At 37.9% G+C, this 25,737-nt stretch overlaps 2 protein-coding genes across 2 annotated transcripts in view; both read left to right on the forward strand.

Moving 5' to 3' along the window:
* Positions 1–10,933, forward strand: part of LOC128369650 (laminin subunit alpha-3-like) — a 51,967-nt gene extending 41,034 nt beyond the window's left edge. Inside the window, exons 52-77 of the mRNA XM_053330728.1 lie at positions 66–220; positions 432–573; positions 708–807; positions 896–1,012; positions 1,119–1,289; positions 1,443–1,594; positions 1,729–1,923; positions 2,021–2,169; positions 2,376–2,538; positions 2,666–2,793; positions 3,147–3,294; positions 3,408–3,503; positions 3,611–3,759; positions 3,847–3,964; positions 4,088–4,228; positions 4,323–4,453; positions 4,662–4,796; positions 4,954–5,074; positions 7,313–7,437; positions 7,616–7,796; positions 7,892–8,050; positions 8,189–8,354; positions 9,128–9,282; positions 9,646–9,739; positions 9,862–9,981; positions 10,653–10,933. Coding sequence (XP_053186703.1) covers positions 66–220; positions 432–573; positions 708–807; positions 896–1,012; positions 1,119–1,289; positions 1,443–1,594; positions 1,729–1,923; positions 2,021–2,169; positions 2,376–2,538; positions 2,666–2,793; positions 3,147–3,294; positions 3,408–3,503; positions 3,611–3,759; positions 3,847–3,964; positions 4,088–4,228; positions 4,323–4,453; positions 4,662–4,796; positions 4,954–5,074; positions 7,313–7,437; positions 7,616–7,796; positions 7,892–8,050; positions 8,189–8,354; positions 9,128–9,282; positions 9,646–9,739; positions 9,862–9,981; positions 10,653–10,795 — 3,654 coding nt within the window. The 3' untranslated portion in view covers positions 10,796–10,933. The remainder of the gene's footprint in view (positions 1–65; positions 221–431; positions 574–707; positions 808–895; positions 1,013–1,118; positions 1,290–1,442; positions 1,595–1,728; positions 1,924–2,020; positions 2,170–2,375; positions 2,539–2,665; positions 2,794–3,146; positions 3,295–3,407; positions 3,504–3,610; positions 3,760–3,846; positions 3,965–4,087; positions 4,229–4,322; positions 4,454–4,661; positions 4,797–4,953; positions 5,075–7,312; positions 7,438–7,615; positions 7,797–7,891; positions 8,051–8,188; positions 8,355–9,127; positions 9,283–9,645; positions 9,740–9,861; positions 9,982–10,652) is intronic.
* A 2,197-nt stretch (positions 10,934–13,130) lies between these two features.
* LOC128368883 (tetratricopeptide repeat protein 39C-like) lies at positions 13,131–24,153 on the forward strand. The gene is made up of 14 exons (XM_053329787.1): positions 13,131–13,489; positions 17,158–17,206; positions 18,353–18,481; positions 18,643–18,757; positions 18,937–19,342; positions 20,493–20,661; positions 20,755–20,848; positions 20,930–21,037; positions 21,119–21,228; positions 21,320–21,443; positions 21,576–21,673; positions 21,911–22,015; positions 22,113–22,151; positions 23,381–24,153. Exons 1-14 carry the CDS (start codon positions 13,344–13,346, stop codon positions 23,468–23,470), a joined length of 1,782 nt encoding a protein of 593 aa, XP_053185762.1. The 5' UTR covers positions 13,131–13,343; the 3' UTR covers positions 23,471–24,153.
* Positions 24,154–25,737: the final 1,584 nt, after the last annotated feature.

Raw genomic sequence — 25,737 nt, forward strand, 5'->3', positions numbered from 1 at the left:
AGTAAATGGTATTTCCTGGCGTTACGAATAACTTGCACCCATTCACTTGTCCTGTCCCTCTGCAGGAGTATGAACAGCTGGCTGCACAGCTGGATGGTGCCAAGACTGACTTGACCAAAAAGGTGAATGAGATTGCCAAGGCAGCAGCCAAAGAGGACATTGTGGAGGCAGCAGAGGAGCATGCCAAGAACCTCAACAAGCTGGCTAAGGAACTTGAGGAGTAGGTCTATTGTCCTTACAATAAGATATCTATTTTTTAACTTGAGGTTGAATCCATGGACTCAGATAAATATTGTTTGTTGTTTTCTGAATTTCTTTCTTTCCTCATCACTTACATAGCTTTCTGTGTTATATCAAATTTTTTATGTTTTGTGCATCCATTCTCCATGTATCTTGGGTTTATTTTCCTTTCTTGTTATCCTGTGTGGCAGTGCTGTGCAGACGGCAAGTGGACGTACTGAAGTGCGTAATGCCAGAGATGCCATTGATGCCTACAAGAACATCACAGATGCAATCAATGCTGCTGAGGCAGCCGCTAATGAGGCAAAAGATGCAGCAGACAACGCATTGAATGTAAGTCTCAGTTGTTAATACTCTATACATTAAGTAACCTTTCTCGGCATGATATAAAAAAAGGATTGTCATGTATGTATTTATTGGAAATAATTCTTAAATAACACTGACAATTATATTTTTTCTTCCTTTAGAATGTAAAAAACCAGAAACTTACAGAAAGAGCAAAAGAACTGAAAGAGACAGGCACTGACCTGCTGCAGAATGCACAAGAGGCAGAGAAAGACCTTAAAGGTATTCAGCTCTCTTCTCAGTTTGTTACTATTGTTTAAAAATAATGCAAAAGCTCAGTTACTAATTCTTGTTTTTTTATTCTTAACAGATGCCACCGAAGACCTCACTGCTGTGAAGAAGCGCCTGGAGAATGCTGAAGAGAAGAAGAAAGCACTTGAGAAAGACCTTCTTGATGCACAGAGACAATTGAATGATGTTAAAAGAGGTACAACAAGTCAAGGCATTATGAGATTACGTTTTTGTGTGTTTGGATATTTATTGGAGCACATTTCCTCTTCATTTCCCCTAATTATTCATTTCATATACATCAGATGACATTGGTAATATGATCGATGAGGCCAAGAGGAAGGCAGCTTCAGCTAATGTCTCGGCCAGTGCCACGATGGACACACTGAATGACCTCAGGAAGGAAATTGACAAGATCAGTGTCGCCCCTGTGGATCCCAACCTAAACAATATATTGGATGGTGTAGACAAGACAGGTGAGATATTGAAAAAACAAGTCACTTGGCACTATGTTTCTCTTGTTTTTTTGTAATTTATGGCACAGAATAACCTTTTTACATTATGTATATTTAGGATTCAAAGAGGCTACCTTTTTTTACACATTGCATTTTTTTATCTTCTTTATTTAGTGAAGAACTTGTTGGACACCATTCCATCTCTGAATGATAAGATCTCAGAGGTGGAGAACCTGACCTCACAGTTCTCACCTGTGACCAACATAACTGAGAATATCAAGAAGATCAAAGAGCTGATTGAAAATGCCCGGGATGCAGCTAACAGGGTAAGTTCCCTGCTCTTTAAATACGTCCATATGCAGCCATTTGCCATCCATTCTGTATACACATCCAATTCCAAATCAATCAGACCTTCCCCTCTTTGTAATATATATGTCCTTTTTTTATTTCTTCTCTCCAGATTGTGATCCCAATGAAGTTCACAGGAGTGGGCCATGTGGAGTTGCGTCCACCAAATAATCTGGAGGATCTGAAGGCCTACACATCCATGTCTCTGTCTCTGCAGAGACCTGCAGGCAGAGGAGATGGAAACCGCAGACGCAGACAGAGTGGAGACACAGGAGACATGTTTGTGTTGTACCTTGGCAATAGAGATGTAAGTTGGGTTGGCTAAAATGAATGCCCATATTAATCATTTAGTATAAACATTTTGTTTGTGATTGTGCAAGGCATTAACAAATTGTCTTTTCTAGTCCTCAAAGAACTACATAGGTATGGCTCTGAGGGGCAATGTGCTGTACGGTGTCTATAAGCTCAATGGAGTCGAATACGAGATGGAAACAGGTTCAATCACCATGTCTGCAAGTGAGCCAGCCAAGTTTGATAAAGTGGATCTTCGCAGGTAAACTGTTTTGTCTGTCTGTCATTTTATGTATTTTTTACTGCAGTCAATGTTGTATGCATAAATGCACATTTATGGCATTTGACATGTATCTACTGTGAGTTACTACACAGTAGTTTGTATTTAAAAGTGGAAGTGATACAGGAAACTTGTGAAAGGTGTCAATGTGATGAAAACCTTTTTTTTATTTACATCTCATGATTTAGAATTTATCAAGATGCAGAGATGATCCTCACCAAAGATATCACGTCAAACAAACCTGCTGATCCAATTAAGAGCAATAAGCAAGGAGAAGAGACGCAAAACCTTCTGGACCTCAGCCCCAGTGACATTGTTTTCTACGTCGGAGGCTATCCTGACAACTTCACTGTGAGCTCCTAAACACACTACCGGCCATCAATATGTCTAATTACTGGAAACAGGATTTGCAATACTAAGATATTATTAACTAGCATGTGCTTTGTTAATACCTTTCCTCTGTTTTGCTTCCCCTCAGCCACCAAGTTCTCTGAACTACCCCAAGTACAAAGGCTGCATTGAGTTCTCTTCCTTTAATGACAAAGTCGTCAGCCTCTATAATTTCCAAAAGGCAGAGAACGTCAACAGGGAGACTCCATGCAAGAGGTTGGTCCTAGCATGATAAGTCTTAAAACTAACTTAACAATAGATCATATTCTTTTTAGCTATAAACACATTGGTATACCTTCTCTGTAACCTGTGGCATTATTTCAACATACAGCCGGAAATATAGGCTACTCATCAGCTCTTTGTTTTGCCATTTTGTGTTTGAAATGTTCAGTGTCACTCCAGTTTCTGATTACATCACCCTTTAAGACAACAAAGACAAACAGACTATAAATCTTTTTTTGTGTGTGCTTACAATAGAAACATTTGTTCAGTGAGAAAATGTTGGGACTTCAGAATTTTAACATTTTGATTTAAAACAAAGTAATTGTCTGATTTTTCCCTGCCTCCAGGTATGTACCTCCATTGGACTCTGACTACTATGAAGGCTCTGGATATGGCAAAGTGGTTATAGAGCCAGTATCAGAACTCCTGACCCTCATTAGCATGACTATCTACACTCGTTCAGAAAATGGTCTGCTCTTTTACATTGGAAATGAGGTAAGTTATTGTTCTCAAGGTTGTTTAATAAATCTTATATTAGATGCAGTCTTTATACAATTAAAGATGCTCTTTTCAAAGAATTTGATCATTCTATATCCTCTTCAACTTAGGGCGAATACTTCACTCTGACAATGGAGAAGGGTTCTGCTTTACTACGTTCTAACCTGCTCAAAGAACCAGCTACAATAGCTGAAAAGATATTCCCAGTAAGACACTTTTCTCTGTTTTCTTCAATCACTCAATCAACTAGTTTACATTGCTGAATACAAGATTGTTAATTGAATGGCATCTTTCTCCAATATCCTTTTTTCAGCCAAAGGATTGGACAGATATCCTCTTCATTATTCGTAAGGGCATGTTTATAGTCCGCATAGGCGGCGGTAAGACGTGGGAATTCAAAACTCAGTACGGCAACTTTAAAGAATACTATGTCGGTGGTGCACCACCAGAATTGAGGGAAAGGTATGTGGTTATCAGTTCCTCTGAATCTTTGTTGATTAAACCTTTTCCTACATGAGCAAAAATAACTATTTTCTTCCCCTTTCACAGGTTTAATGTCACCATACAACCTTTCAAAGGCTGCATGAAGAATTTGAAGCTGAATAGAAACTTTAAACCTCTTGATGAGCAAGTGGGCATCAGCAAAGGTTGTCCCAAGGAGTCCCTGGTAAGACATTAACCTCAGCATTACAAACCAGTCATATATTATGTTCAATATTCATATCACTGCCCAAATTAGGTTCACAGGTCAACTAATTAACTGATGTCTGATGTCCATGTTCTTGTCTAGATTACTCGTAAAGCAGAGTTCAGCTTGGGAAGTTCCCTGTCATATACACTCGAAGGCTTCAACTTGGCTAATGACATCACTGTGTCCCTTGGATTCAAGAGCACAGAGAATCAGGGTCTCATTCTACAGAACAAACAGCTGGTCAGTAGCTACATTTATTTTCAAACCTTTTGATTTGTGTGAGATGACAGATAGAGCTTGATCAGGTTTAAAACCTTTTATTTCTTTTTTCCAGGCTAACGGGATAAATCTTGCATTGGAAAATGGCTACGTGATTCTGTCGTTTAATAACAAGATGTGGAAATCTAGCAAACAGTACCACGATGGCCAGTGGCATTATTTGACTGTGACCAGTAGAGCTGGAAGGTATGTAACATTGGCTCAGTGTGGTCGTCACATGGGCACAGTTTCACATATGAAAAAGTACCTGGACAGCGAGACCTGTGGCCCAGTAAATTAAATCATACACTGGACACATACAATAAAGAAAAATAAACTAACATTAGCAAATTCTCATAACCACTTTAATCTAAAGCTGATGTACACTAATTACTATAACCATTCTCCTTATCAGGATTGACTTAAATATTGATGATGAAGATAAGGGTCAACAGCAGAGTGGCAGCACTTCCATACGTGAAACAGGAGGCCTCGTGTACCTGGGTAGAGAAAACTTCAATGGCTGTATTTCCAACCTCTACACAAGACGGTAATTAACCCTCAGTCTGCATTTTATAGCCTTGTAACTTTATCATTACTCAATAGATAGTTTTTATTATCAGAGTCACACTTTGTTTGCTCACTATATAAATCTATTCACTTTGATACACTGTGTTAACGTTATCTGAATATTCATTGTATTGCAGGCCAGGCAATCTGTACCAAGCTGACGACCTCAGCGTATTCAATGCTTCTGGTGATGTCCTGCTAGATGTGTGCACTACTGACAACCCTGTCCAACTGATGCTGGACCGCATCTCTAAGAAGGTGAGGGTTTATCATACACATTTACCGCAAATACATTTACTCTAGACATTTTTATATGTTAAATACTTGTAAACAAGTGATTTGAACTCAAATCAAGGGACATTATTGTTGTACATCTAGAGCAATCCATCTTATTTCATGGGATACATTGTCAAACTAGCATGTCATTTTGAAAATGGTGACTTCTTGCTACCAGTAAGTCATACACATCTTCGAATTCCCTCCTTTGTACTGTAAATGTGTACGGTAAAACTATCCATTGCATGTGAATGATTTGTTTCCTTGACACTGCTTACATTGTGTTTTGCTGCCTTATTTCCAGAGATAAAGAAGAAGGGGCCCTAACACCTGCTGATGTTGACAAGAATCTAATATTGACATGAAAAACTGACAGATTGATTCACAATGTTCTGTTGCTTTTTGCACAAACTCTTTTATTATTTCACAGTGTACTTCAATAAATAAAATTTGCATGAACATATCTATAATTATAGCAATCATTAAATGTATTGTATCTCATCACTGTCTATTCTATTTAAAAAAACAATCACTAAAGACATAAACTTGTGAATAACAAGCTTGAAATCATCTCATGTCTCTTCTCTTTCTTCCATGTAACTCATTTTCTAACAATTGTTCACAAGCACGCTCCCTCTAACTCACTGTTGCCAGACCTAATGGACACATTCAAATGCAAACATGCCCATATATGGTATGATAGCAATATAGCAACTTCTCTCTCAGATGATATTACTAATCATTTCCTTGAGCACAGTAACTTTCACTATGTAGACTTCTCAACATTTGCTGGCCCATAAGCCTGTTACAGTTATTATAAATCATGTCATGTGAATTTTGTAGTTTTTTGTTCTACTTTTATGGACATAGTTTTAAAGATAAGAGATAAGAGATATAAAACATGTTATTGTGGAGCAGTAAAGCCCTTTGAAATATTGCATCTAATATAGAGTTACACAAATAAACTCTCTTTACAACTCTCAAAATTCTGGATAATGCCCTAGCAATAAGGCTGAGAAACACTGATCTACATTATGATCAAATAATGATGCCAATGAGAAGTTTAGAAGAATTTGCTGAGACAAAATGGCAGCATTTCACAGCTACACTAGAGCTGACAATGTTCTGTAAAAGCATGATTACACTTTCTTATATCTTCTTCAAGTCATGGTGACCCTTGCATGCTCATCATATTTTACAAATCACAACATCTGATTAAAAACACTATCACAATCGCATTCTGTTCTCCTACAACCCCTGACCCACAATGAACTGCCTGGATAATTATGTCTTGTCTGCTGCATGACTTTATAAAGGTGCAATAACTAGTTAACACTACAAGACAGGCTGCTATGAAAAATATAAGGGGTAACAAACCCCCAAAACGCATGGGAGACTAATGCTTGAAACTGTGTATATAAAATATATAGTATGACCCACCCCCCAAAAAACAAACAAACACATCCTTCTCAATTTTCCTCTTATAATATCAATCAGAGTTAATAATATTAATATTAGTAAGTTCATTTTTTTTCACAAGGCAGAGAAAAATACTATATTTTTAATTTTTTTTTAATTTTTGGTGTAAGCTGAAAAATCAACCCATTCTTTTCTATATCAGTTTTAGATGATCTTATGATGACAATAACCTATTAACAGTTTTATGATGTCTAAAGGTCTATGATGGCTGCAGGCATTATCCTTGAGTGCACACCAAACTGAAATTACTCAGATTGTCATCAGATGTTGAAATCAAACACACCCTGAGTAAACAGAAGGGCTGAGGTGTTCAAATACAATAATTACTGAATATGATGATAAAAACCTCAACATATCCAAAATAAAGAATCTACTTTATTAATGTTTGGTTGTAGTTACAAGATTCAAACTGAACTACCAAGCAGCATCAATACAAGATTATAGTATTTTGTCGTCTTTGGATGAAAAATAGGTACTAGAGGGTGGTATATACGTGTGTGTGTGTGTGTGTGTGTGTGTGTATGTGTGCAAATATATAGTTTTTGAAAAATAGTATAATATTTATGTATTAGTGACAACTTTGACTGTTGTCACTATCTCCATGGATTTCTGTATCATTCTTCCCTCTTTTCTTAACAAAGTGCAGCCAATGGGAATACTTCTTAAAGAGCTGTGTCCAAACAATGATATAAGCACCAAAGTTGTACCTTCTGCTGACTGTTTCTGTTTGTGCTGTTTTAGGATGGTGAGAAGCCAGCAATGAATGAGAGTGTATCACCGTGTGCACTACCGGCCCAGGTTAAACATGGTTATTGTCTGGGGGGGGCCGTTAGCAGCCTCAGCTACAGCCTTCCGCTGCAGCCCAAGTGAGTATTCTGTCTTACCTTACTGCACTGTTTCATAATACAATACATACACTTGCATGCTAACACAAGTGACTTTCAGTGACACATTTGTGTGCTGAGTCTGTCTGTTCAATAACAATGTGTGTCACAGCCAACACACACAGACACTGGAGATCATGCCTCTCTCCTACCTTTACAGGCCTCACTTCTCACTTGATGTCAGGACTCGATCTCCTGAGGGTCTGCTGTTCTTCGCTGCTACCAGAGGAGGGCGCTCTCATCTTGCTTTATACATGTCCAAAGGCAGGATCAGATTGTCTATAGGCGAAGAAAGGGAGATCTTCAACCGGGAGAAGTACAATGATGGAAAGTGGCACTCGGTCAGTGACCTTATGTCGTACTAATCTCTTGTATTTTGAGACAAAGCCAAACTTTGGTACAATTTTAAAGTGTTTGGTGAAAATGTTTCCTGTAGGTTATATTCAGTTTGGAGAAGAAGAAATTCAGATTGGTTGTAGATGGGATCAGAGCCCAGGATGGACAGATGACAAATGCTGAGTTCCTATCCATGCAGCAGTTCCTCTTACCTGTGTACTTGGGTAGTGCCCCAGAGTCCCTTCATAAAGCATTAAAGGTAAAAACACACACACACACACACACACACACACACACACACACACACACACACACACACACACACACACACACTGGCTACTTCACACAAGCACAGAAACAAGTTTTAAAATATTGTTTGATGTTTTTCTGCTTTCAGTCGAAGGCCCTTCCAAAGCAAAGTGTGTCTGGCTGTATCCGTAATTTTAAAATGAATGGAGCACCAATGTCAAATCCATCCTCGAATCGTGGGGCTGGTCCCTGCTTTGAGGGACAGACACAACGAGGGGCTTATTTCTCAGGGAATGGTGCACATGTCATTATCAGTGAGTACACCACTCTGATGGTACTATGATTATACTGGCAGAAAATCCTATACTACTACTGGCAAATAAGCAAACTACTTGGAAAGTCTTCATATAATTTATCTTAGGTTTATTTGATGGATTCCATGATATAATGATATATGTTTAAGAAGTGTCATGAAAAGGGTGTTAGGCAAGGGGGAACAGGGGGAACCCAAATGCAGGAACTCAGACTCAGAGGTTTATTAAGTGAGTTCTCAGGGAGTGAGGGTGTCCCTACCACTACTGTGTCACTAACCCTAACCCTAACCATTTATCCAAAAATCAGCTTTTTACCTGTTGGGGACAGTAAACTGGGGCACACAAAGGGCTATTGGAATTTAAGACTAATTATATTTCAGTGTGTAAAAAAAAAAAATATAATATACTATTTACATAGAAAAGAGCACAAATGACACAAACGGATTTATGAGATTTTCTATGTTCAATGACCCACTGTGTGCTTATTAAGATACTCTCTAGGTTACACTAGACATTAATTGAAAGTAATTAATTAAGGAACACTGTCTCAATTTACTCTATAATTAGGACCAAATTACACGGTTCTTTCAAGGAATCATGTCAGGAAATTAGTTACATATCAGTTCCTCCCAGGAAACTATCAGACCCATAAAAAAAACTCCTTGATATGTTAACTTCAGTGCTGTTTTCTTCATTGTGTAGATACTAAATTATGATATCTATAATAATACCTATGATGGCAACCATGATGATATTTCTTTTCTGTATTTCAGATGACTCTTCTGTTGTGGGCTCCAGCTTTGAGCTGCTGTTCAATATTCGTCCTAGGACTGAAACTGGACTCCTGTTGCATGTTGGTGATTTGAGCAGGACCCAGCATGGATCTGCGATGGGCCACTATCTCAGTATTTACATGCTCAGAGGAGAGGTGAGACCTGACTGTCACTTTATTGTTGTTGTTTTTCTGGACAGATACTTAATTTATGTTGCCTGATTAGACTGCCTCAGGACTGTGTGGGCATGTGTTGTTATGGGACAATTTACACCACCACAATAAATAAACTTGAACTTGAAACCACCCTTGAAACAGCTTTTTCATCAGACAGTAATGAAAGCTGGCTGAGTTTAACGGCTTTGATTTCATGGTCCTGGTATGCAAAAAAGTCACTGTTACTGTTGTTAGTAAAATCTTTACTTACACCATGAGTCAAAAAAGGGCCTTTAACAAGTATGTTTACATGAAGTGCATTCCCTGCATGTGTTGTTTAAAGCTCTCTATTTCGATTTGCAGGTAGTAGCACAGGCGAACAATGGAAAAGGAGAATTCATGGTGTCGGTGAAGCCAAAAACTACATTATGTGATGGGATGTTTCATAAAATTTCAGGTAAATTACACGTTTCATAAAAGCTCTGTATAATTCTGTTTAACCTGAAATTGTTATTTAACCCAATGTATACAGTGTTAAAACAGTTATTGACATTAAATCTCTGTCCATGTGTCTTCTAGTGATCAAGAGAAAAAATGTTGTACAACTGCATGTGGACACATTGGGTAATCACAAGATTGGACCACCAATGTCCACTACTACGTTGACCAAAGACCCCCTGTATGTGGGTGGCATTCCTGGTGAGTGTTAATCTGTTATTTTGAGCGTTAATGGACTTGGTTTACTTTTATTTGAAATTTTGTGTGCATAAATAAAATGTGAAGAACAGCAACTGACAACAGATGTGTGGCCAGTGAGGTCAAAAAAGCTAAGAAGCTTACAGGAGGAATATCATGCACATTTCCAGATCTATATTTATATACTGGGCTCTACTAGTATATCTGTGCATGATTTACAGTTAAAAAAAACCCTGGATAAAAAACTCTCAGCCCATATGCAGCCCCTCAGTTCAGCCACTGACTGCAACAGACTGTTTAAGCGCCTGTCTCTTTAAGGTTATGGTTAAGCTTTTAACTTTAGGGGAACATTTTTACACATGTTCACCTCAAGTTTTGGAACTTTGATCATGTTTAACTTAGACATCGGACATCATAACAGTATAAAATGACAGAAAATTACAAAATGCATGATATGTCCCTTTTAAAAGGCCATCTGGGAAAATCTAACTACACAATACATATGACAGTTAGATTATTATATAAACTGGTACCACAGGATTTGAATTCATGTGTTCATGTCAGATAGTATGCAAATAGATGATAAAGTCAAATCAATGTGTACAAATTGAAATCAAAGTAATTGAAATAAAGAAATCACTCACCAGTTTACCACATGTACCTTTTTGCTACAGAGAGGTCAATGCGACAGATGCTACCAGTCACCTCGTCCTTTGTGGGATGCATCCAGGACATGAAGATAAATGGCGACTCAGTCTCCTTCAACAGGTTGTCTGGTGTGTTCGGTCGAGTCAACCTCAGAGAGTGCCCGGCCTAAACAAATGCGTCTCACTACATCATCACAAACCTTGGGACCAGGTCCACCGTCAAACATGTGCAATCTGTTCTGAAGACAGAGAATGTGTTTATGTGTAAGAATATATATAATATGAGGAGTGTGCGTGTGTGCGTGTGTGTGTGTGCGTGCGTGCGTGTGTGTGTGTGTGCGTGTAAAATAGAAATGTTGTATAAGAAGCAGCTTACAGGTTCATATTTGCTGCTCTGTTAAACATTTCTGTATTTATTTTGTGATAAAATCATGCATCACAACACCAAATCATGAATGCATTTTCTAAAGGTTGATTGCCAGTCCGATATGTTGGATCCATTAATTCTCTTTCAACAGTCAAATGCTACTGAATGCAATGCACAATGCTTGGTGTTAGTCAGGTCTGCGGTATAAGTAACCCAGAACAGCCCTTTTGTGATGGTGTTTTAATGGAGATCAACATTATCAGTTAATGCCTTTTTATTTTTTGTTTGTTGGACTAAAAACGTTTGTATTGCAGTTTACACCTACGGTGCTTGATTCAATGACATCTTCAGGGGCTGCCAAGCTATTTAATCTTGTATCATGTATAATTCTGCATTATGAGGTTTAATAGAGTTCACACAGACCATGAAATAAGATGTTTTTTCCCCCACGTATTGTATTACTGTTCTGAATTAATTTTTCATTCCTTTTGCATGCATTGAGGTGTTCTGTGTGGCTGTCAGTGTCAGTTACACCAGAAAACAGCATGTACTGAATTTTAGGTGCATTGTCTATGAGTTGAAATACTACATACATGCCATCATATGTCTCACAATTGTGGTCAGTTGTGTTTGGGACCATTTAGCCCATATTACTAGAAAGGTGTAAGAAATATTACAAAAAACCAAAATGTATTTAAATTCCCCTCAGAGTGTTTACTTACTTGCTTTGTACATTTGTATAAAAAATGTAATAGTAGAAACTATATGCATGGTAATTGGACATATTTTTTTTTACATGCATTCCTTGTGACCACTGACTTGTAAACTATTTGATAATCTCTCTAAATAATGTTCTGTATAAATACTTGTTGGTGCCACAAGAGGGTCTTGTGAAAGATCTTTTTATGATGACAACTCATAGATTTCATATGTGGAGAGATGCATTTTTGAGACTATCTGGGAATTTATTGTTGAATTATACTCAGCAATATGTGTATACTTTTGATTGTAAAATTAGATAAATATGATTTACAACTTTTATTTGAATAGGTGTTGTGTTTAACTTAACAATTGTGATTCACATCTGCAATACCTCCATTTTAGGAATATTTATTAATGGAAAGCTTAATTAGCATTAGTTTTAGTGATAGATGAAGTGTTATTCAGTAGTTACAATCATAAGGGGGGAAATCCCCTCTTTGTTCACACACCCTAACCCATAGGAATTTATAATATCCTTAAATTTGATAACAAAAATCTGCTCAACTTGCTGGGTCCTGTATTGCAGTCTTATCTGAAACATGCTCATTGGCTGGCAGGATTTTAGCAAAAAAAACAAAAAGACAAAACAAAACAAAAACCCACGCCCACTCTGATGCTGCCTTCACTGACTTTTTGTAAAGTCACGACTGAAAGTTGCAAAGTCGTGCTAACAGGCGCTGCTGCACCAAATGGTGTGACCTCTCAGAATCTATGACCAAACTGAGTTTAAAAAAAAAATCAGATCTGATCACATATTTATTTATTTGTATTATAGTTTTCTATTACAAAAACAGTGTCTCAATAATATTTTGATGTTAAGAGAAAAAGATTGCATATATACAGGGATGAAATCAAATGATCAACAAGGTTGATAGTGGTACAGCAGAAACTGTTACGATACAAGATTGTAAGCTTACACTACAATTAATTTTGCGTCCATAGGCATGAAGACACACACATTAAACATATGCTTACACATGTGACACTTTTTATAAACATACAAAATACATCAAACAGTCGTGACAATCGTACATTTCAAATGTCATCTAGACTCAAGTCTCATCATATGATGTTGTGTATAGTGTCTGCCACTAGTACCTACTTAGTCAATCCATACAAGGTAAATCAGTCAGATCACAGAATCTAATAGATGACTGGATGTGGTGAAACACCTGTATGTCTCTTCATCCTACGGAATATCAAAATCAATACTTATTGCTTTGATAAATTGCTCCCATTTTCGTTGCTGTGTAAAAAATATGATAATTCCGATAGCAACTGAATGCAGCACAGTGCACAGGAAAACACACAAACCACCAGGCAGGCTGCACAATCCGGAACCACGACAGAGCCGGCGGAACAACACTGACACACACACATGTAGCTAGAGGTTAGTTATCCAAGCCAGTCCATGTATAAGTCTTCTCATGTAAAAATATGAATATGACTGCGTTTGCTCAAAACTGCGCCACTGGCTGAGACTATTCTACCCGTAAGTAAACTAACCAGACATACCACACGCCCCCTCCCTCTTCCCCTTGAACGCCCCGGCCGCTTTCAGTTCCTCGCCTCCGGTGTTTGGTGTCTCAATGGCGGACCCGGCGGAACCAGCGCAGGGGAGCTCGGAGGAGCAGAAGCCGGACCGTATAAACGACGCAGAGATGGCTCTGAAAGGAATCAACCTGCTTCTCAACAATGGATTTAAAGAGAGTGACGAGCTCTTCAGAGCATACAGGTCTGTGCGTGTTTCCGTCAAAGACTACAGGCAGTATTTCGGGTTTTACTCACTCTGTCTGTCTGTCTGTGGGGTGGGGAGGCTTATGAGGGTGCTAAATTGTCATGACAAGTGTAGCTAATGTTTTCAAACTACTGTGATCAGCAGCCCAGAATAAGTATGAAGACACCTCATCAGCACTGTCTGTGTTGGTCTGGTGCACCACCATATGATCAAGTCACAAGCAGGCATATTTAAATACCTCAAGCAAATATCCACACCCAGCAACTTGTGATGTTCAAACAATCCAGTGACTCTTTATTATTATAATAATAATAATAATGATGATAATAATCATGATAATAATAATAATGATGATGTGCTCTGTCTGTGGAGATATGCTATTGTGACACTCTTTAGTCTGTATGAACACACACACACACACACACACACACACACACACACACACAAACACAAGTTAAACCGGTTAGCATTCCTGTCATGACATTAACTTTCTATTGCTTTAAATGGGTATTTGTTCACATCACAACCACATGTCAGTTATTGGGTAGTTACACCTGTCTTGGCTTGTTTTACCAAGGTGTATTTGTTAGATAATACAATAGAAAGTCTATGTCTGCAGGTTGATGACACAGTTAATCATTTAGTTTATGACTTCTCTGAAACTAACACATCTACAAGACTTGTTTTGGTCCAACAGTCTTCAGTCTAGTCTGAATACTTTACATTCATAATAGAGGAAGAACATCTATCAAATCCTCACCTTTCAGAATCAGGTACCAGCAAAACCAATGCAGTTTTGCTCTAAAAATATGATCAATAATTAATTAACAATCAAAATAGATGCAGATTCATCTTCCATCACCCTTCTAACTGAGTGTTTCAAGTAAATGTTTCAGCTCTAAATCAGAATTCATATCTAAATGTTAAGGTTCAGCCTGAATTCCCTCCAAAACCCACATGCTTAGACCAGAGTCCACCTGTGTTTGTATACTACATTCCTCTGTCACGCTGTTTTTTTAATATTACAGATGATTATCTCTGTGAAGGGTTTGCTTTCAAGTTGAATGTTGATGTCACAGAAGGGCAGCCCTTATGTGTCCTGACCCCTGCTGAAACCTTAAATGTCACCTCTCCCACTAATTGCATCTAGCAATAGGTGCCATCCTGTTTTCATTCCATCAGCGAAAAAAATGGAGGGAAGTGAAAGAGGCAAACACAGCAACTGAGAATGAGCTTGTGACTGGCTGTATTAACTAGGGTTACTAAGGTTGCCTTAAAATAAATAAATATATATATATATATATATATATATGTGTGTATATAAATAACACACAATGCCAACCAATATCCAAATATTATGAAGGGATACCTGCACCTACTAAAATCAACAAATTCCTGTTGAATAAAATTGCTTTTGTGTGACTGTCACCTTCTTCATGTTTTTTTTTTTTTTTTTTTTTTTACAATGGACACTTACTGACTGTCCCAGAGTAAAGGAATTTCTTCATCAAAGTTTATAACTTTAAAAAAGGTTGTAGATATTAAACATTGCATCATACAAAACTAAAATCACTTTCCATTTAAAACAAAAAAGAAGTTAAATTCCCTATGTTCAGTATGTTGTTGTTAATCATCACAGTATTGGTTTGATTGATTTCAATTAGGATTTGAATCTAGAGAAGGTAGAGCATTATCTGATGCAGAGTATTGTCTTTCAAAAGTTAACAGCTCTAATGGAGAGAGCTGACTGGCCAAATTCAGTGGACCTGTGCTGTACTATACAGTTACTGGATCTGGTAGATGCTCTTCTTTGCCTGATGTAATATGAGCATATTGAAGCAAACTCTGACAGTATAGGGGAGAGCAAGACTGTGGATAATTTTGTACATTAAGCAGGAGTGTGCAATGTAGACAACACTATCCAAAGCTGGATGATGGTACTTTGTAATTATATAATAGCAATGATACTTTGTAGGAATTTTGTAAAACAAAATGTAACAAATTAACACAAAATGTACCAAATTGCTATATAATATTAAAATAATATTATTTTATTATTAAAATAATAAATCCTTCTTTCTTCCTCTTCAGATATTGCAAGGAAGTAGCCTCTGGTAGATTTTATTACACTTACAGTAACATAATGAGTGTAGTTAGTTAGCATCACACACATTGAGGGCTCAGCTCAACCCCAGGTGAACTGTACAGCTCTTTAATACAAAGGTCATTATTATAACCATAAAGATCTCTCATTAAGCCTTTATGATTCTGATGTGTGCTTTTAAACAGCAAGTCGGCGTTTCAGATTCAGAGGTTTGAGGCTGAGCTGCAGGGTTGAGTGGAAGTGTGTGGGGAAGTTTGTTTGTGCTATTAAAAGCAATCACTGTGAAACAATCATTGATCTGATTCACCGGCTTTGTTACTGTCAGTATCCTCTGCATACATTTGAGTCATTACATCAGGGCATACAGTAGGAAGATTGTTAACATATAAGCTAAAGGGTACAAGGCCCATAATAGATCCATAGGGTACACCTTAGGAACAGTCAAGTTGTGAGGACAGATTTTTTTCCAATTAATGTGCATTGTCTTTGCATTGTCAAATAGGACTTCATCTATTTTATTGTAGTTTCAGAAAAATTAAGTTAAGACCCCTTCACTTCCCCCACAGGGAATTCCAAACTGGATTCGCTGCACAGCTATTTTCAGGTCTTTTCAGAGATGCTCAATCGGGTTCAAGTCTGGTTTAATACATTTCTAAAAAAGCCTTTTTGGCTTTGTCATTATGGGGTATTGTGTGTAGATTGATGAGAGGAAAAAAAGGAATTTAATCCATTTTGGAATAAGGCTGTAAAATAACAAAATGTGGGGAAAGTGAAGGGGTGTGAATACTTTCAGGATGCACTATACTGTATGTCCTGTGTTAAAAAATCCCCAAGTTGCTCTGTTACTACTTTTTCTATGATCTTTAATACTGTTGGCATAATACTAATGGGCCTATAGTTTGCCACATATTTTGGTTAACCAGCCTTGTAAATGGGTGAAGACTTTCAGGCTTTTGGGAATGTTGTCTGACTTATGGAAAGATTAATAAGATAGGTAAATGGTGCCAAAAGAATCCCCTTATTGCTTTTTAACCAAGAGGAATTCCATCCCGTAAATGTGTTTGACCTTTAGAGATTTTTAGAGTACTTAGAAACTTGCAAATTGTCTTCTCATGTTCATGATAGAGTTAGGTTTCCACAGATGTCCAGATCTAAGGCTTTTCTAACCCTGGGCCTGAATCTTTCTTTGTCGGTGGTTTTCTATGCCATTTTGCAACTTCGTTTTGACTTTATTTCTGACATTAATTTAAAACAAAAGTGCCTTAGTCTTCCTCAATTCTTGTACTACTTTGTTTCGTAAACTGTGAACTACCAGTTTGTCTTGTCTCAAAGCAGATTTTAAATGTCATTTTCAGAGTAAAATCTTGCGGTTTTCATTAGGCTTCATAACTCAGCCAGTCATATCAAATTACTGTTTCTGTGAGCATTTCCAATTTTTTAAACTAATTTTAACAAATGAAATACTCATTGGGTATATTTTGGTTCCTTTTATGTTCTCTAGATGTGGTAGTTGATTACATGAACCATTTCTTAGTATTTCTTTATTATCCTTCTGTTTCAGGAACTATAGTCCTTTGATGAGTTTCGGGGCCAGCTTTGTAAGCTTTCTGGTGAGTTGATATGCAACGTCCTATTGCAGCACGCTACTGTTTTACTTTGTGGTCCAAATGCTGAGAAAACAATAATTGTAAATGTCACATTGAAAAGTACTTGTGTTTCATTATGAGGTTCAAGGAATTTCCCTTGTGTACCTGGGCACAAAGCCAGGCATCTTATTTTTTCTGGCTAAAAAAAAACTGTGTGTGACAAACTAACTTGGTGCACTATTTTGAAGGCGGTTTTGTATTGCAGTGGTATTTTTTATATCCAATTTTCACCCAGATTTGTTTGAATCATTGCATAACATTACATTCATTTGGCACAGAGCGACTTACAATGACAAGTGCATTCAAACCCAACAGGCCCAAGATCCAAATGTCCTGAAAAACTGTAAGTGCATCCCAAATAAACAACAAAAGGCATATTCAGACAGCATGTTATATTTAAAAAGAAATGAAATCATGTTTTCATTCTTATCAATTTTCACACAATAAAATAATTAAATATAGTTGAACATGACATTCACTTGACAGGTTTACTTTGAACAAAAACAGTCTCAACTCATGGTGCAATTACTCAGTTAACCCAGAGCTGTTGACTACACAAGGTTGTTGTCAGCAGTTGAGATACAAGTTTTCATTTTTTTAACAAATATAAAAAAAATATGAATATAAAATTGAATTAAAAACTAGACCCTAACCCATAAAAAAATTGAGACATCTCCTGTTTGCTCATCTTTGATGGCAGTTGATGCCACCATCTTTCATATTCAGTAGGTGATCTGACAGTCAATTAAGAAGCCTTTATTAATTTCAACTCAAGGGAATACTTCATCCCATTACTCTAAAAACTCAAAAGACATTTGTGTGATTGACCCTTCAAGGGCAAAGAAGGCATGTCAAGAATGATGTGTGCTCAAGGGGTGAATCTTAACCCAGAATTCAGTGTGATGATCTGTGTTAATCTTCTTCTCATTCCTAAGAAAATTGAGAATAATTTTTGAAGATTCTGAAGAGAAAGGTCTTGTTTTCCTGCTTTCTGGACTCTGGAGTTAATCCAAAATTCAGTCCAGGATTAGATTTTCCCCTTAATTTTCAGTACTTGGAAAGATTGCGTATTTAGTGTTGAACAGGATTGTTAACAGATTTTTTTTGTAGAATGCCATGATGACATTTGAAGAGGAGAAAATGCAGGTGGCTTTTGATGACCTCAAAGCTACAGAGAGGCTGTGTGAGAGTGAAAACACTGGTGTCATTGAAACCATCAAAAACAAGATCAAGAGGAGTGTGAGTAATGTCAACAACAGTTTATTTAATGAAATGTATGCAGTACTGCATATAGTATGACTGAAAAGTTGCCTTCTATAGGGTGTCCAGGTTTGCTGTTACCTCGCTGACTTGACTGTTTACCATACTAGTCTGTAAATTTGAGGTATTTGTATGGGCAGGTGGACTCTCAGAGGTCAGGGGTGGCTGCAGTGGACCGACTCCAGAGGCAGATCATCATTGCAGACTGCCAGGTTTACCTTGCAGTGCTGTCTTTCATCAAACAAGAGCTGTCAGGTAAAGCCCTATAATATATCTCAAACTACTAAAGAATTAAAATTTATTGGTGCTAAATGAATGAAATTAATTAGCTCTCCAACTTTAAATAACTTCAATAACAGATGCAAATTAGTTTTTTGTGTATTGGAATATTTGTAGGATAAGTTTTGCTGACCTAGTCTTCAATCCCCTGACAGCATATATCAAAGGAGGCTGGATCCTCCGTAAAGCCTGGAAAATGTACAACAAGTGTTACAGCGACATCACACAGTTGCAGGAAGGGAGCAGAAGGAGGGCATCAGAACAACAAACGATGCCTTCCCCAGCTCTGTCATCCTCTTCAGACCCATCGAGCCACAGCCGCTCCTCTTCACCGGGGCCAAGCCCATCTCACAGACTGGACAGTATCAGCCCTGAGGTGTTGGATCGGCTAAAAGGTTCAGTCAGCTTTGGTTATGGCCTCTTTCACCTCTGCATCTCGATGGTGCCGCCGCACCTACTGAAGATTGTCAACCTGCTGGGTTTCCCCGGTGACCGTCTTCAAGGCTTGTCAGCGCTCACATATGCCAGCGAAAGTAAGGACATGAAGGCCCCCTTAGCTACGTGAGTATGTGAGTGAGTCTGTTTGTGTATCTGCATATCAGGCTGGAACTGAAATACAGTCTGACTAATTCAGTTGTAAATAATATGACAAATGAATGCAAACATAACTTTTACAGGAATGAGTCGTGCTGTAAACAGAAGTAAAACATTTCAGGACCTAAATTACCAGAACATTCACCAAAAACTCATTACATTTTTTAGCCTTATATAATTAACTAAATTTGTATGACAAATACAAAATCTGTGGGTGTCCTGATGTAAACAACTCTAAAACTAAAAACTGGAAATTTGGTTCCAAGTTTTGTGTATGTCAGTTAATAATTGTCATTAATGATAACATTACATGACAGACAGTGGGGTCCAAAAGTCTGAGACCACATGGAAAATCTCTAATATTTTCATGTAAATCTGGATATAATCAGAAAGTTTTAGGATTCAAACCTTTAAAACACAAGTTATGACATGTAATAATTAAGATTCAACACTATTTCTAGGTCAGAAATTTGCACATCTGTGGCACTGACCAACTGAACTCATTTGTACAAAATGTGTGTGTGTGTGTGGGGGGGGGGGGGGGGGGGGTAGAGAGAGAGAAGCAATTTTGTCACAGATATAGAGTTGACTAAATAAAGAACGCAAGACTCCAATCACCAAAAGTACTGTCAAAAGAAGACCCGAATTCTTGTAGTGGTCTCAGAGGACAAGTAGCAGTTTCTAAACCACTTCTCAGGAGGGGAAGCAAGGCCAAACGCCTCGGGTGAGATAAGAAATTTCACAGTGGATGACTAGAAAGAAAGTCCTATTTACTGATGAATCCAAGATTGAGATTGAACTGAAAGGTGTTTGTAAGAAGACGAACAGAAGAGAAAGTAATATTGCAATGTATCAAACCCACAGTGAAAACATGGTGCTGGAAATATAAGTTGGACATTTACCAAGTACCAAATGTTAAATACAAGTATCTTGATTGGGGTCTCAGACTTTTGGACCCCACTGTATGTTGTTTTCAGGTAATTTCTGTATTTATTAAACATTGTGAGTCTTATTTGGTCAAAATCTTTGCAAATCATTCAGATTTTGTATGTGAAAACTTGAATTTTCTACTCTACACTGTATTCAAACTCATTGCAGCCTCTGCATCCCCACACAGCTTGGCCCTCTTGTGGTACCACACGGTGGTGCAGCCCTTCTTTGCGCTGGATGGTACAGACACACAGGCAGGCATACTGGAAGCCAAATCCATTCTTCAACAAAGGGAGGCCATTTATCCAAACTCCTCTCTCTTCACGTTCTTCAAAGGCAGAGTCCAACGCCTTGAGGTAAGTACATGTTAAGAATAAACCTTACAACGACTTAGGAATGCTCAATATTGTCCCAGCCTGTAACTCACACCACAAAGTTCCCCTTTCTAGTGCCAGATCAGTAGTGCCTTGACGTCCTTCAGTGATGCCTTAGATCTGGCTTCTGACCAGAGGGAGATTCAACACGTGTGTTTATATGAAATAGGTACTTTTCTCCCTCTCAGATTTCAAACCACCTCACTCAGCACTAGTCTGCATCATAATTTCTGATTGCTGAATGTTACAGGTTGGTGCAGCATGATTGAACTGAACTACAGAGAAGCCTACAAGGCTTTTGAGCGACTGAAGACTGAATCTCGCTGGTCCCAGTGCTACTACGCCTATTTAACTGGAGGTACTAACAGTACAGATGAATTGGGCTTTCAGGGCATTTCTTATCTTCATATTGGCCCCTAATCCATTATTTGTTGTGTAGTGTGCCAAGGAGCCACAGGTGATCTAGAGGGAGCTGTCACAGTTTTCAAGGATGTTCAAAGACTATTCAAACGCAAGAATAATCAGATAGAATTGTTCTCCATGAAGAGGGTAAGTATGTATTCATATATTCAGCTGATTTTCTACTGCAAATTCTTGATGTAAATTACATGGAAATCAATGTGTATGCACGTTTTATCAGGCTGAGAAGCTAAAGAGCACCAGTCTATCCAAAGAACTGTGTATCCTAGCAGTGATCGAGATTCTTTATTTGTGGAAAGCTCTGGCCAACTGCTCCACTGCCAAGCTGCAGACAATGACACTAGGTACTCTTCTATAAAATCTTCATGGATGATGGTGTCACACTTGAATCAATGACTATTTCAAATGACAGTTTTTGTGTATGATTTGCAGCCTTGTTTGTTGTTTTTATTTATTTACTATTTTTTTTATTTTAGTACTGCAGAGGATTGAGGATGCCTCGAGCACAGGCCTGAAAAACCTGCTGCTTGGTGCTATAAGCAAATGTCTTCATAATACCAAAGATGCCATTCAGGTACCGTCATATTTACTTACTCTGAAACTTAAAACTACTCTTACCTTTCTTGCATTTCACACAGCACTTTGAAAAAACTTGAACAGCAACAACCCCTCCTCCAACCCCATATTTGTAGGATTGTTGTAGTAATAGTTTTTACTTTACAGGCAATGGATAATACTGTGGTAATGATGGTTATAAATAACTGATTTTAAGTAGTAGATTGTCTTTTTGTTTTCCTTTTTTTTTCTCCAGTATTTCCATCTGGCTGCACGGGACGAAGTGGGCCGTCTGAGCAACTCTTATGTGCAGCCGTACTCCACCTATGAATTGGGCTGTGTGCTACTGAACATCCCAGAGGCAAGTCTTGTGTGTGTCAAAGAGAGATATAGAGATAATTCCCCTTATCTGAAATGACAGTCACATGGTCACATTTAATTCTGTTGATTTTCTGCAGTCTGCCGCAAAGGGCCGAATGCTGATGCTTCAGGCCAAGGTACAGTAAAAGTTTATTTTTATAAAACACTCACTGCCTGATCAGGTGATGGCATGTACAATATAAAGAGAAGCAGTCCTGTTGCTTGACTTCTCTTAGAGTCAGTGGGCTTTAGAGAGTTGGGCATTAGCTGCTAACTAACTCTGTATGTCATAGATCCGAATGCCTGTATGACAAAAGACAGGCTATTGCCTTCACACTCAACTGCCAGATCATGAGACAGCCTAGAAAACAGCAGGTAGAAATCACACCTCTCTCCTAAAACTAGGCAACTATGACAACTGATGTGTTCATAATGCAGCTACAGTATCATTCTCTGAAGGAATGAGAAGGGAATGTGTACCAGTCCTGAAAGAGAGAGAGAGAGAGATAGAGAGAGAGCAAACATGTCCACCTCAACAAGGGCGACATTGACACTCCTGGACAACACGGGATGTAGTCTCAACCACCCAAATCTCATTTTTGAGAGGTGTCTGGTGCAGCAGCCTCGACTTTACCAGTGGAGGAGCTGCATTGCAACATAGCACTTGCACTGATGTAGCTGTTAGTCAGCTCTGCATTCTTGAGCAGATCCAGCAATGTGTTTTAAGCTTTTGACAGGTGCTCAATCATTGAACATGCATAGCCTCGCAGTGAGAGATATTGGAGGGTGGAATCAAACCCTGACAGAGATAAGCTTGTTAAAAGCAGGACTGGGTGTGGTGCTACCTGATTGCAATGCATCAGTCTCTCTGAGTGCGCTGGGGTGGAGCCTTGGCAGGGCTTAACTATTGGCTATACTTGTTTGAGGGAAAAGCTTAAATGCAAGGTATGTACATTTCTACCGTTAGGGGTCTCTCAATCAAAACAATAAAATGTCCGGAGGGGCTGCAAGCTGAGTTGCTGCTAAAGTTTGTTCAGCTTGTTCCTCTGATAATTTAAGATCCAGACGTCTGATGACCTAAATCCTTGATCTGATTAAAAGACCAGGATCTAAAAGTGTATTTTAATTATGTGGCTTAAAATTTGATAAAAATTCAATTTTGTGACAGCCTTTGGCAGACAACCACGATGCTGATGCAAGTGCAAAGGGGGTACCTTGATGAGAATTATGAATTTCTTTGGGTTTGAACATTGTTGGAAACATTCGGGATAACTTAACAAAATACATAACCTAGGTCTATGGAAAGTTACATATTGGGCAAGAATTGTATTATTGACCTTGTTGTCTTTTCCACTGGACTATGCAGGAGGACTACGGTGGCTACGACTTTGAGAACAGGCTCCATGTGCGGATTCATTCAGCGCTCGCCTCTGTGAAAACTGCTGCTCAACCATGACCAAGTTTTACCTTCACCTCAGAAAGAACTGGAAGAAAACAGTCTTTGAAAAGCCACAATGTCATTCTGAGCACTTAAGTTTCAATGTTTTACTTGTTTAAATGAGCCAATGCACCAATTTAAAATGTTTGCAATATATTCAATAGTATTTTATGGAAGAAGAGTTGTGAGATACATTTAGCTGATCTTTTACTGGACTGCACAATAAATTAATAAATATGTTTTTTATTGTTTACATGGTTCATTTCCAATCTAGATGTCAGTTAAATTAAACAGAAGTCTAAAAATGTATTTGAAAGGCATCACTCCACACAGGGACACATTTTCCTCTGACCTGGAGAAATGTTAGATCAGGTAGAGTAATGGCACAAAGTATTAAAGTAACAAGGCAATTAAAATGAATGACTCAGTCTATGACTTTGGGAAGTCGATATTCTCACTCAGTGTTGGTAGTTGACTGTGACATTTGTGCTGTAAAGGCTTTGCTGATCCATAGGCATTAGTACATCACTGTAATTTTTTTAAGCATAGCCAATTTTTAAAGCACGTTTTTTATTGGTGTAAATAACGTCTTACGCACAGGTTTTATTAAATGTAACAACATAATGTGCCATTTTTGAGTGGCTGAGATGCACATGCTAATCTGGTCCTTTATATTGTATGTTTCTGGTTATTAAAATTAATGTTTTATCGGCTGTATTTGATTAAGTATCATTTGTGTGGGACACCAAGTCAAACATGTTGTAATCAGCAACAGAAATAATAATATTCAGAAATGATCAAAACAAAGTACTGATGTTAACTGTCAATCATTCTAACTAATCCACAGAAGGCAAAATACAAACATCAGGGAGCATCCATTTCACTTTTAAAGTTGAGCACAAATCAGGTGCAGCTGCATGATTAAATTAAAGCAAATGTACAGGTTTAAAAAAATGAGGATTATTTTTTAAATGGGCATGTCTAACTTTTTATCAGTAACTTGATACTAGTAAAGTTTTTATGCTGTCCAGTTCATGTCTATTAGAGCTGTGCCATATCATACCGTCCTCAATACCGGTATACATTTTTATGTGATAAAACAAAAAAGTGTCATATCACCATATCAATGATATGGCAGCGCAATGATGTATAATGCGCATGCTGTAATGAGCTGGCAAACACAAATAAATACATAAAGTTGCCTCCCTTTAATAAAAGCATGAACATTTGCAGTCATGTTACTTGATGTCAGTCACTCTGGTCTCTGTAAATGGAGGTCACACAGTGTCTCATGGTGCCGTCTTACAAAATATATAAAAATATATGCAATATCAATAGACCACAAACTGCAATAGAGTTAGAGAGGTAGCTGGAAAATTAACTATTGATATCAAAGTGGAAATTGCTGCTGCTGCCATCTTGTGGCAATAGATTCTAAATTCGGTCGTCAATGAGAGCACCTCACTGGAAAAGTAGGATGGAAAATGCCCTTCATTTTGTTTGCACAATAAATGCTGCTGCCTGCAAGCTGCAATCATTGATAACATGTTTTTTTCCTATATCATCATAAATATTGTTATCACAAATTTCCTTAAAATATCGTGATATAATTTTGAGGGTATATCACCCACTCCTACTGTCTATACACATGTTTTTATGGTGAACTGCTTTTAAAACTTGAGATGTAATACTTGGTAGCAAAGAAAAAGTCTGAGGTAAACATCTGTACAAATTCTGGGTTGCCTCACACATGCTTTTACATCAGATTGCTCATTTCTTGTTTGGGAGAGTTTCATGGCCTGATATTAGACAATTCATACATTAAAAAGGGGGCAGTGCATGTAGATTCAAGATTTTTCCTGACCCTTAAGAGTGTTGATCAACTGTGAAATTGAAGTGTCAGCAAACACAGAATAACTAAATTAGGAGGGCCAAGAAAATATTTGATGAAGAGTACAATGTCACCCATGGTAACCAAAGCAGTGGGGTAAAGAGCACCAAGCAATACGGCTTGTTCAAAAAGTTAAGATTAAAAGGACAATGACACAAAACTCAGGATGTTCAATTATACCCAAGCTTTTATTTAGCAACAATAGAAATTCAGTTTCGATACCCAAAGAATGATATAACGGAAAAAACTTAAACCTCTAGCTATCCACAACATGAGAAATATTCAGTGCTTGACCGTGAAGGAGATAAGGCTTGCATAGTTATATTGATGCACATGCATTGATTGTAACAGTTAAATTTCAGTGAGATTTATGCATACAGCACTAAGAACATCT

The sequence above is a fragment of the Scomber japonicus genome, chromosome 12 (genome assembly GCF_027409825.1).
Source record: "Scomber japonicus isolate fScoJap1 chromosome 12, fScoJap1.pri, whole genome shotgun sequence".
NCBI classification, from domain to species: Eukaryota; Metazoa; Chordata; class Actinopteri; order Scombriformes; family Scombridae; genus Scomber; species Scomber japonicus.